General features: G+C 40.8%; 1 protein-coding gene across 1 annotated transcript in view; it reads right to left on the bottom strand.

Moving 5' to 3' along the window:
• The window catches only part of LOC139453915 (putative per-hexamer repeat protein 5), a 121535-nt gene extending 109836 nt beyond the window's left edge, over positions 1-11699 (bottom strand). Inside the window, exon 1 of the mRNA XM_071235359.1 lies at positions 11645-11699. Within this exon, the coding sequence (XP_071091460.1) occupies positions 11645-11699 (55 nt within the window). The remainder of the gene's footprint in view (positions 1-11644) is intronic.
• Positions 11700-12577: the final 878 nt, after the last annotated feature.

Raw genomic sequence — 12577 nt, forward strand, 5'->3', positions numbered from 1 at the left:
CATCTCAGTAATGTGTCACGACAACCATATCAGTAATGTGTCACGACAACCATATCAGTAATGTGTCACGACAACCATATCAGTAATGTGTCACGACAACCATATCAGTAATGTGTCACGACAACCATATCAGTCATAACAACCATCTCAGTAATGTGTCATGACAACCATATCAGTAATGTGTCATGACAACTATATCAGTGACATGTCAGGGCAACTTTTAGTAACGTGTCATAGCAACCACATCAGTAACCACATCGGAATTGTGCCAGGTTATATAGAGATGAGGTCCAGTCGCGCCGTCTCACACTCGCAGCTGCACACTCACAGGACATAGCTGCCGAATTTCTTCTCCTCGGCTGTCTAGACAATGGTTGCGACGTCCATGCAAAGAAAGTGATCATTTACAAATACTCCTGGGGGGACATGGACGACACATAACGTGTTGGGACACCCAGACGTCCTCGCACTGCAAAGTGTCACATATTTCATTTATTTCTTTGCCTCATAAACACTGTCCGGACATTTGTGAGACGTTCAATTTCCTCGCGATCTCTGAGGAGTGTAGAGAGTGCGTGAGTGAGTTGGTAGATCGTGATACACTTCTCCAAAATACAAACAGGAGCTGTAACATGTTGTTAGTGCCATCAGCTCACTCTGTGAGAATTCGTTAAGCTGAACACGACTACAAAGAGTTACAGAGTTAAGGACCCTCAAACACGGATGACAAGACAGCCTTGTTTGGTTGACCCGAACTCGTAACCATGACAGCCACACAAAATTGAGTCAACAATATTTGTAAACTTGGAATTTTTTTTTTCATGTTATATACTCAGCAACAAAAGTTCCTGTGACACCAATATTTTAGTGTATTTTTCAAACAAGTAAGGTTTGGTTTTCAATATTGTAGTACATGGAATCAAGTCCTTTTAGGGAGGCCTACTTCTCGCCTAAATGTCGTACCCCCAAATATTGCATAGATGTTATCAATGAGGAAGTCCAGCATTTGACAACTTGTTATCTCAGTAAACTTCAGATGGCCTTTGCGTTCATTTTTGACAAATTGTCCTGAAGTTCTGAGGATAGATATGCAACTATACTCAACAACAAAAGTTCCTGTGACACCAATATTTTAGTGCATTTTTCAAACAAGTAAAGTTTGGTTTTCAATATTGTAGTACATGTATGAAATCAAGTCACAAAAACGCAACTGCTACAGAAAAGCATGCATTCCATGCAAAAGTTAACTTTTATGCAAGCCAGGAATTGGTATACAAACATGTGCGTTAACGGGATTCAATATGCATTGTTAAGCATCGTGCTGACAACAACCACTCACAAAAAAAACAAAATTACGCAATTATTCAACATTACGAAGTGCGACGCCTGTACGAAAACGAGCGTCTGCGAGCCATTGGTATGCTTGAAGCAGGATCGAGTCAACGTAATGTTGCAAGACAATCTAACGTCCACAGAAACACCATTTAGTGTTTATGGCAACGTTGGCAACAGACGAATGCAGTTAGAGACCATCCTCGGAGTGGCAGGCCACGCGTAACCAATAATCGACAAGACAACTGGGTTCGAACAACACACCTACGAAATCGATTCCAGCCAGCAACAGTGACTGCAAGAAGCATCCCTGGCCTTCGACGAATATCTTCACAAACCGTACGTCGTCGCCTCAGATGTGCAGATGTGCAGACGTCCGATTTTGACAGGAAACCACCGTCAAGCACGTCTGTAGTTGTGCAGACAGCGTCTACGCTGGACGGCCATGCAGTGGGGACAAGTTCTATTCACTGACGAGTCTCGTTTTCACATCAGCCAAAGCGCTGGACGGATTCGAGTGTACCGACGTTGAGGTGAACGTTACGTCAATCATTGTATCATGGAAGAACATCATCGGCCCTGTTGTTCTACCGTTTTTGCGTCGTCATGGCCCAGGCATTACCTTTCAACATGACAACGCCCGGCCTCATATTGCTCGACTTGTACAGGATTCCCTTCAATAAAACAACGTGAATGTCATCCCCTGGCCGGCTCGCTGCCCTGATCTCTCACAAATCGAGCACATGTGGGATGAGATGGATCGGCGCCTTCGACGTCAACCACTTGTTCCACAGACACCCCAGGAACTTCGAAACATGCTCCAGCAGATATGGACAGATATCCCACAGGACTCTGTGCGACGCCTGGTCCATTCCATGAGGCGAAGATGTGTTGCTTGCATCGCAACCAAAGGTGGACACACACGCTATTGATTTGTAATTTGACATTTTGGCATGTACATGTTGTTGTTTTATGAAATCACTAATATTCTGAAGTCAGTATGGCAAATTAAACCATTTGAACACTTACAGGAGTGTTTTATCTGTTGCAAACCGAAATTGTTTCAGATTTGGTATAAAACATTACTTTGCATTAAATCTTATGCAATGTCACAGGAACTTTTGTTGTTCAGTATATATTGCTGTGTTAAAACCGGATACTGAGTTACAACAGTTTGCGAATGCGGGTATACATTACATTTTAACTTGAGGTGAGGTGAATTCGGTTTAACGTCGCGTCCAAGATTATTGCGCTATACCACTAGACCACGGAGGCAGTCCATTTTAATTTGAAACAGCAACAAAACCCGCAGGTAATAAGTCAGTAGAGGTGAGTTGGAATGGGGTTTAACTCCGCGTCCAAGATTACTGCACTTATACAGCAATCCTGTGCATGGCTGCTTGTACTAGTGCGAGCGTCAGGCAGGGTAACAACAAGTACCATCGTTTAACGACTTTTGTTATGATGCGGGTCGAACACCGGACCTTTCGCCCTCCGGACGGACGCTCTACCACTAGACTAGGGAGGCGAACCACTAGATCAGTGGGCGCCAGAGGACTGTGACTGACTTCGTCGCGAGAGTACAGCTGCCAAATGAGCGAATGGGTGTGTGTTGGAGTAGGATTACATGTTGTAATTGTTGGAATAATAAAGGGAAAAGACATCTTTAATTGGTTTTATTATTTTTACCCATTTACAAAGTTAAAGTCGTATGATGATGCTCTTTGAAATCTTTCTTAGAAAGATTATGTTCGATTGTACCTCAGAAGTTGTGAAATGTAGACAACGAAGGCTGGAGCTGTTGGAATATCGCTCGACACAAAGTAAAAGCTGACTTTAGGAAAGTTGAAGTCATCTGTCTTGTCACACAGTTTTATTCGGAGTTTTAGCGTCACTCTGTGCAGGGGGGCAATGTTGAATTCTCTCTTCGGGCACCAAAAAAAGAGCATGATGTTAATCAACACGATACGTTTCACCGAATACATATAACTATTGATGTAAATAGCGCTGTGTAGGTGTAACCTTTTAAATAAGGCCATTAAAACACAGCCACGTCGTTGTAACTACGATCAGTATGTCTATACTAATACTTTTACAGAATATTGTACAAGATACCCTACTTGTTATGCATACTCATTTGGTGGCTGGGTGATCTGTAGAATGAAATACACATGACTGAAGCAGCGAACCCCCCAGAGACATTTACTGTTTCTGTCTTACACCTCTGTAGTGGAGAGCAATGTTCCCCCTGTCAAGCACGCATTTGTTCGTGTTGGTTCCGGGGGCACGGGTGGCACAGTCGTCTAGGGCGCCACGATTCGCTGTGCAGAGTTGCGTCCCTTGGGCACGCCATAAACCTATGATTGTGGGTTCGAATCCCGGTTCGCCCCGATAATGTTTCTAGGTTTGTCAGCACCATACCCGTGCTCATGGGTTTCACCGAAGTGGTTAACGTCTGAGACCTGCATCACTTCGGGCTTTCCTCCCACATTAAGATGACACGCCGCGATATAACTGGAATATTGTTAAAAGCGGTGTTAAACCCAACTCACTCACTCACTCACTCTTGTTGGTTCTGATCATTCCCTGTGACCATTCACTACACCAAGACTAGTGTGTGTTTATCACATGGTAATATGCTATGACCACTTTTGCTTTTACATACAGTGTTTGAAAGCTGATTCCATTTTTGCATTCCCACCCACTGTTTTAAAACTTAAGCGATCAACACGATACTTGAATATTCTAACTTTGGCTTTCGTCGTCCGCTCACGCTTCAATTACATAATGCAAAATACACCGGTCTTATTAAGTTCTGTGTTTCCAACGCACTTCGTCACTGACATTTCCAATTATGCTTACTTGGTGCTTACTGTGAGGCACGTCTGATGCCGCGTTTCAATTAACAGCTGCAGATAGAGACGTGTGATTTTCCAGCTGAATCGACAATAAAAAGGCATATTCATTTCAAGTGATATCGTAGACTGTTCTTTTGTCTCCATCTCTGTTCAGTTGAAGTTTCCTTATGCAACACCGCAGGCGCTGCTCGATGTCTTGCTGTAATCACAGACACTATTGAACAGATCCGTCTCTGAGCTGATTCAACTTCAGAAAAAACAATTAATTAAAGTTTATGTTTTTTGACGTTTGCTGATAGTGCTGTCAAGAGAAACTATCTTTTTTTCCTTTGCTTCAATGGCGTCAAATATCTGGAGGATGTGATAAGTTTGTGAGCATGTGATGCTGTATCATTTCGACGTCACAGGGGTTGGTAGACATATCAGATGAATAGAACCAGTGGAACATATACCGATATGCTATATACATATCTGTATGTACACTGAACATTGAACAGAAAAGTAAGATTGCCTAGAATGTCCACATTTTTGTATACTTCAAATGGAATCTGTTTCGGCAGATATTCGATATATTATTCTTTGGCGTTGACGTTTGTTTTATATTAAATGTTAAGGATGATGGTGTAGGCGACACGTATCAACCAGTTCCAAAGTATTCTTTCTGACGTGGACGATTTCAATTTATAAAATCAACATTTATAAAAATGTAATATCTTAATTTAAATACCATTCATTTTTCTATTTCGTGTCTTCGGAAATTGATCTTTGGAATTCTTTTTTGATATTTTCAATTGATGCGCTTAGCGGATCGAGTTACCTTTGACAAAAATAGAATGTATGATTTTCGAATACATTCATCTTTCAAGCGTATAATCCTTATTCTAAAATCTTATTTTAACATCAAAGTTGTTTGAATGTTTGAAGATATAAGTATATATAACTGGAAGTATTTTCGCTTTTTTTATCAAATACAGCCACTGTGTTATATCATACCATGTTTTTTTGTTGAAAGAAACTTCACTGAACTTTAGGAAGAGAATGTATTGATTTCATCTTCTTTATTATGAGGAACACAACGTTTTGGAGTATATGCTTACTCCTTCATCAGGTGAATGAATGCCATGAGGCAGAGATCATATATATGTACATGTAAGAACAATAAACGTTATAAGGTAACAAAAGGTGGAAACTTAACAAGGGAAGACAACAGATAATTGGCGCCGATGGGTGATTAGCAATAGACAATGGAAGCCAACACTTTACAGTAATTAGCGCTGACCGTTACGGACAACTGGAAGCCAGGACTTAATGAGTTCTGAGAGGTGAACGAATGGACATAGAAATGGGCAAATGGAAGTACCTAGATAATAGCACCGACAACGACCAAAGCAATGAGTCCCAGGCATTAGACAGATACGCTCCCTTGACATAGATTCACCCTGTACTATTTAAGTACGGATATGTATAGTTCAAAAGGCAGGCAAACAAATAACCTTCTTGTGTATACCCGCCCACGTAGGAATATACGGTAATGAAAATGCCGATAAAGCAGCTAAACTATCCCTCAAAATCCCAGAAATAAGCTTAAACCTACCAATCTCAAAATCAGAAATTAAAAGCGTAAACAAGCCAAAAATCACCCACAAATGGCAAAACCTTTATCTAAACTCAAATAGCCAAAACAAAAAAGTACTCAGCAAACCACTAACCAAACCAAAAATTCTCCATCCATCAAAAAAAATCGACAGAGTAATCACTAAACTCCAAACAGGACACACCAACCTAAATAACCATCTAAAAAAAAAATAATTATAAAACATACTACAGGTAACTGCCCACACTGCAAACAACTAGAAACCCCAGAACACGCACTCATCCACTGCACACACTACCTAACACATCAAACCGCATTACAAACCACCCTCAATCTAAACAAGGCTTTCACTCTTGAAGCAACACTAAACCCACAAAAGCACTATAATCTACCAAATGAAAATTACATAAACAAACAAACATCCACCATACCCAGCTCTCTTAGTTCTCCTCCCCAACCCCATCGGCATCTATTCCAAATCTCAAAATTCCAAAATTCTATATAAGCAACCCCTAAAGCCCCCTCTTGGGTTGCACACACCACTTTCGCCCCTTTCGGAAACATTAAATGGCCTGGCCGGGCCCGTGTGCGAAATACGCATCAGTCGGAAAGCGCACGTTAAATCTCCAAAGTAAGTAAGTAAGTAAGTTAAAAAATACCACTACCGCCATGAACACTTTGATTCTGATTTTTTACAGCTTGGCTGGCGAAGGTTATTGATACCCAGAGATTCAAAAGGCCAGAACTTGCAGAAGCTTTAAGAACCCATGTGAAATGGTTAGAGAATTCTGGAACAACTTTTGTCAGTTTTCCACTTCACTAGACTTTTATTGAGCGCGTTTCAGAAAAAGTAACAGCATATTGCCGCGAGCCACATCTTCTCTTGGCAATCAATGTCAGGTGCTGAGGGCTTCGGCTCACCACACTAGTTCAAATTACATGTTTCCGCTGACTGATCATGCTAAATAAAAAGACTCTCTAAACAGAACGTCCCAAATGATGCCACAGCATTTAGGCCTATAGTTAGCTTCATACCATCTTATCGTGCTTTTCTTTCCTTGACCAAATATTAAATGCTTTATCCTGTGTGGCAAGAGGAATGACTTCAACTTTTCAAATGTTAACTTTCCCTTAAAGTCGAGCAGTATTTCAGTATGGACATACTTTTGAGATACAATCGAGCATGCACTTTCTACCAAAATTTTAAAGAGCGTCTCATGTCTCTTGTTTAGGAGTTGTTTGATCAAAATTACAACATTCAAGGGCTCAGTAAAGCTTTCAAAAAGTTTTAAGATAGACATGTTGAGAACATTTACAAATTTATCAACGTAACCTGACTTATAGTGAGGCAAACATTGTTGATGACGTGTTTCTGTTTGTAGAAAGCTGTTTAACATACGTTGTTTCTTTGTGTTAGTTTGATAATTTCAAAAATAACACAATACTTGTAACACATCCCTTCTGACCCATCTTGGTTATGCAGAAGGCTGCAGTGTTGGGGAGTCTACACATTCTCCGAAAAATTCTGGGTAGGTTTGACAAGGCAGCGCTTCCTGGGAGAAGTCCCATTCGCTGTCTGGGCTGCGTGTAGAGGGGGCAAGGGCCCTGAGCTGATGATGAGCCTAACCTGCCTGACTGGATCACCCAAACCCTCTTTTTGCATTTTGTTTTTAATAATCTCTCATGATCTGCAACAAAAAATATTTATAGCAATAATGCAGAGACAGGTCTCTGCACGGAGTTCGGAGAGCGACTGGCACTTTTCCAGGAAGCGCTGACTAAACAAACCAACCAAGAACCAAAACACAACAAAATCTACAAACTCAAACACCTTCTCACTGAAAATGATGATACCTAAGCGAGTGTGAAATGGCTATCTGATATACCGGTCGCACACGCCGTGCGTGAAGGTCAAAATCACTATTTGACCCTTTAGTTGAATAGTTTTCTCCAGGGTAATTCGAAGATGATAAAATTTCCATAATGTGACAATCCGCCTAGATAAGGGGTCAGGTAGATGAGATTAATGAGCCGTCGTGCATGAAACATGAGGTCTGATAGTCCAAGGAAGAGTAGCAACATGTCAAAGAGGGACGGCGCTCTCCTGAGCCGGGGCCCATGCTAGGCTTGTAATCAGTCCCCAGAGTGAAACTAAGATGCACCATATTTATAACTACAGCAACCAGATATTGCTCCACTATGTGAACTGTGTGAATTAATCCTGCAGTCCTAGCATGTAAGGCGTAAATAATCCCTTTAAATATTCAGAGAACGACAGAGGTGAAATCTTTTGTCACGAACTATCTCTTAAAAACTGTGTTCCTTCTTTCTAATTTCGTCCTTTAGAAAATTAAAAGGGTTCATTGATGTCATTTACCTTCTCGGTTAAATATAGGATTTGAACTGGAGGAATTTATTTCATTACAGAGTGCGTGAAATGTTCAGTTTCAGACGGTATATGTACACGCGATAGCGTTATCTCATCAACTACGCTCCTATCCCCATGTCACCTAGACTGAAACATATACTGGCCATTACCATTCCTCACACACTCGGCCACATAAGAACCAATCAGAGCAGCTCAGGAACAATCTCCACGTTCCCTCCACGGAGCGAGTCCTACATGTAGATGTATCCTGGGGTCACCTTCTATCTTATAAATATAATAAGGACAAGATATTGCAACGACACGTGAGTTCCGTGCCACAAACGGAAAAGGTTTATTCTCTGGAAATCATTAAAATCACAAAAGAGTTGAGATAATTTTTTAAAAACCAACAACATTAAAATGACGACATGATACTGGTTTATGTACGTTCCCTGTGTCTTTCTTTTAGTGTGTACATTTAGAGAGAAGTTTGAGGGGCGGTGGGGTAGCCTGCTGGTTAAAGCGTTGGCTCGTCACGCTGAAGACCCGGGTTCAATTCCCCACACGGGTACAATGCGTGAAGCCCATTTTCCGGTGTCCACACCGTGATATTACTGGTATGTTGCTAAAAGCGGCGTAAAACTATTCTCATTCTCTCAAATCATCTGTGCCCTTAGAAGACATTAATCACTTTAACTTGTAAAGATTATTCTATAAATATTTTGCTGCATGGAGTCCAACAGTTCGTACCATCTAAACAAATAATTCATTTCCTCTCCTACGGCAAGAGAGCTACAAAATGTACAAAGTACAAATTTCTTTCATCATATACCGCCAACGTCGTGTTTCAAGTGCCAGATAGGAAGCTATTCCTACGGGCAGTGTGTTGTTGGACCATCTTTCTCACTGCTGATATGATTCATGAGATAGGCTTATCGAACACAATATTCTCGTGTACACACAATTAGATTCCAGGAATATTTGTTTTTAATCATGAATCCTCTTATCAATGCCATATGGGCCTACAAGACAGCAGGGGGCCGACTAGTATCATTGTGCAATGTAGTTCCTGAATGTCCGTTGCAATTACTCACCTGTTCAAACCTCTCCCGGGGATAAACATTGCTATGGCTATAGGTGTATGCAATTAATTACTCTACGTTGGATTCAATACAATGAGCATATCTATATTACTCTCCAAAGTAATTAACATCGTCAGCCAGAATGTGTGATTCTGGATCTGAATTTGTCATAACCAACCTTTATATCACCCTTAGTGTCTGACGAAGGTAATTCATTGATCTAATAATCTTAATTATGGATAAATGTGACAGTTCAGACTTCTAGACGGAAGATGAAAGGTGAATTTAATTTGATGCTGGTGATCTATTGTCGTGCATGGTATAATGAATAAGACACGTTGGGTGATTAATGGCACTGTTATGAGCATGTCGATGATGAAGCATATTGACATCAGATGTGAAACATGCAGTCCTTGACTTGTTTAAGAGACAACAATGTCTTGTAATAGACCTAATATGTTTCTAGGCCCATCTGTATATTGATCTTACTCTTCACCAACGACGGGTGGTAGCTGCTAGGACAGGGCGGGTATAGCGTTTCGCGAACACCTGGTGTCATTGTCAGCTTACAGATTCGTGTGTGAAGTTTTCTAGAAATCTGTAGCCACCACTTGAATTTATCATGTTCATGTTTTCTCCAACAGGATTGTCTGGTTCAGGGTCGATTGTTTCCAGTGACCGTTGTGAAACTGAAATATTGCTGAGTGCGGTGTCAAAAACATTCACTCACTCACTCACTCACTCCACCTTACAGCTGGTTATTCACAACCAGTTGTAATGATGTTCACGTGATATCATCATGATACCACAATGACACCACATTTCTCCATGTGTCCTATATTCAAGGAAATAACTATGATATACATGTAGACAATTAATTCAGAGCGATCGATGGCATTAATGAAGCTCTTCATGTGTAACAGTAAGCATGAAACTCACCAAGTTGACGCACATTTAGAAGACAAACATGTATTACACAAACAGATAAAAAACGAATATCAAGAAACTAATATACTATAGTATAACCTACACATGTATCTGCAAACATCATTCGCCTACTGTTTAATACGGCTTTACAGTGTCCGTGACCATATGGCCTTGAACTGCCTAGCAACAGAAAGTATACAGTTGTCAATTGGAAACTTAAGGTTCCAATATAATACCTCTAGCACATACATCTCCATCGAATAACTATTTCTTGTTTGTTTCATTTTTAGTCACCAACAAACATGGGTGTATATTTTCTTTTGCCCAGCAGTTTGATATTGATTGATAAGCCTGAATCGTTTATGTCGACAATCCTCCGAGATCTAGCATTAGCCCTTACAGTGGAGCATATCAATACTAGGTCCCCGGTTAGTATATCCTGACATCCAACACGGCAATGCTGCAAGTCTGGGTCACCCACCACTAGATGCAACTCGATGGCTCTAAAGGACGTGGTGGGAGTGAGTACGGACGCTTCATTAGGGACCGGCCATATATTGCAGAGGTGGGTGGGCCAGGGGTTTTCGATGCCTATGTACTGATATAATGACCCTCCCCTAATGCTTGTCATATATTTAGATGCCCCTCCCCATATCCTTGCAAGTTGTGTCGTGACCCTCCCCGAAAAGACAAAATGCAAAAGCACTTCACACTATATTATAACGTCTCCATTTTATCATGATCTCCCCAAATATGTGTATTATATGTTCGGGACCCTCCCCTAGAGACTGTCATATATTTTGTAACCTGCCCTGGTTGCCTGTGACGCCGCTCACCTCTATAATTAATGACCGGTCCCTTACCTTCGCCGTCCTGATCCCACCTGTCTGCCCCCTACTTGTCACATCGACTCCCACTGAGGTGTTGAGGTATTCATCCTCGCTAACATTCTCCCAAACGAGACGCCAGGCGCATCAGTGATTACCAAGTTGACATCTTCGTGAACTTGACTCAGAGCAAACACTTACGTTTCACTAAATTAATAGTATTCAACAGTATTCAAGTCATATCACGGCTGGTGGTCACCATCAAGCCAATTCATTAAGGCTGTCCCAACGGTATAGTTAACGTTATATGAAGGTGTGAGGCTCTAGCATAGCAAATCAATAAAATCAATTAAATTATACGCTTTTTTTCAATACTATAACAACCACTAAATACATCATTTCGTAGTCGCATTTTACAAATATATATATATATATATATATATATATATATATATATATATATATATATATATATATATATGATACCGGTCTTATGTTTGTCAATGTAAATACATTCAACGCAATTGCATCAGTAAAGTTATCGTTAGATGTATGTGCATACCTTCCGTGCATAAACAGGTGTAAATTTTGCAGTTATTGTTGAACGGTGGAAGATGTTGACTAATATAACGTTTTAACGTTTGTTGAGTACATACCTTCCCCGTCAGTCTTCTCATTCTGCAGAGAACTGTTGAAGTTGTTGCCGTTCATTACCAGGCAAGGGGCGGTCGGGTAGCCTAGTGGCTAAAGCGTTGGCTCGTCACGCCGAAGACCCGGGTTCGATTCTCGACATGGGTACAATGTGTGAAGCCCATTTCTGGTGTCCCCCGCCGTGATAGTGCTGGGATATTGCTAAAAGCGGCGTAAAACCATACTCACTCACTCACTCACTCACTCACTCACTCACTCACCCACCCACCCACCCACTCACTCACTCACTCACTCACTCACTCACTCACTCACTCACTCACTCACTCACTCACTCACTCATTACCAGACCACAAGTCAAAATGATGTTCACATACTAAGCTAACACCCGGTGTCATGGGGGCCTAATTACGATGAATTATTGGAGTTACGATGGTTCTACCTATCTGTATTCCAAGAGGCTATGCGGATATCAGTCAAACGACAACCCCATTGACGGACTTCTTTATCGGTATATTTGAATTGTGAAGTCACAATTACTATAATCAGTAAATAATAATTCGAAGATTTTGTTCGATAAATTTCATTTCAAATATTAAAGAATCAAGTTCACCAGTAAATAATGTCATTCTGATATCGGTTTCTGATAAGACAACATTCATATACCAAATTTTATTATGATGAAACGAAGATAATACAGACATTGTATTTATCTGGTTGGCTGGGAGTGACGTCGTTCTTCCACATCTTCTACATGCCCAAACCACAGACTATTGAACATGCATATGTACAGTGATGCTAGACTCATGGTTTTGTGAAAGGGTATAACCTCAAGAATCATACGGAGACGAACATTATCCAATATGTGTCAAATAGGTATGAGTGAGTGAGTTAGTTGGGTTTAACGCCGCCTTTAACAATATTCCAATGTTATTCCGAGG

This window comes from Haliotis cracherodii, unplaced genomic scaffold (assembly GCF_022045235.1).
Source record: "Haliotis cracherodii isolate W230 unplaced genomic scaffold, xgHalCrac1.p SCAF_10, whole genome shotgun sequence".
NCBI classification, from domain to species: domain Eukaryota; kingdom Metazoa; phylum Mollusca; class Gastropoda; order Lepetellida; family Haliotidae; genus Haliotis; species Haliotis cracherodii.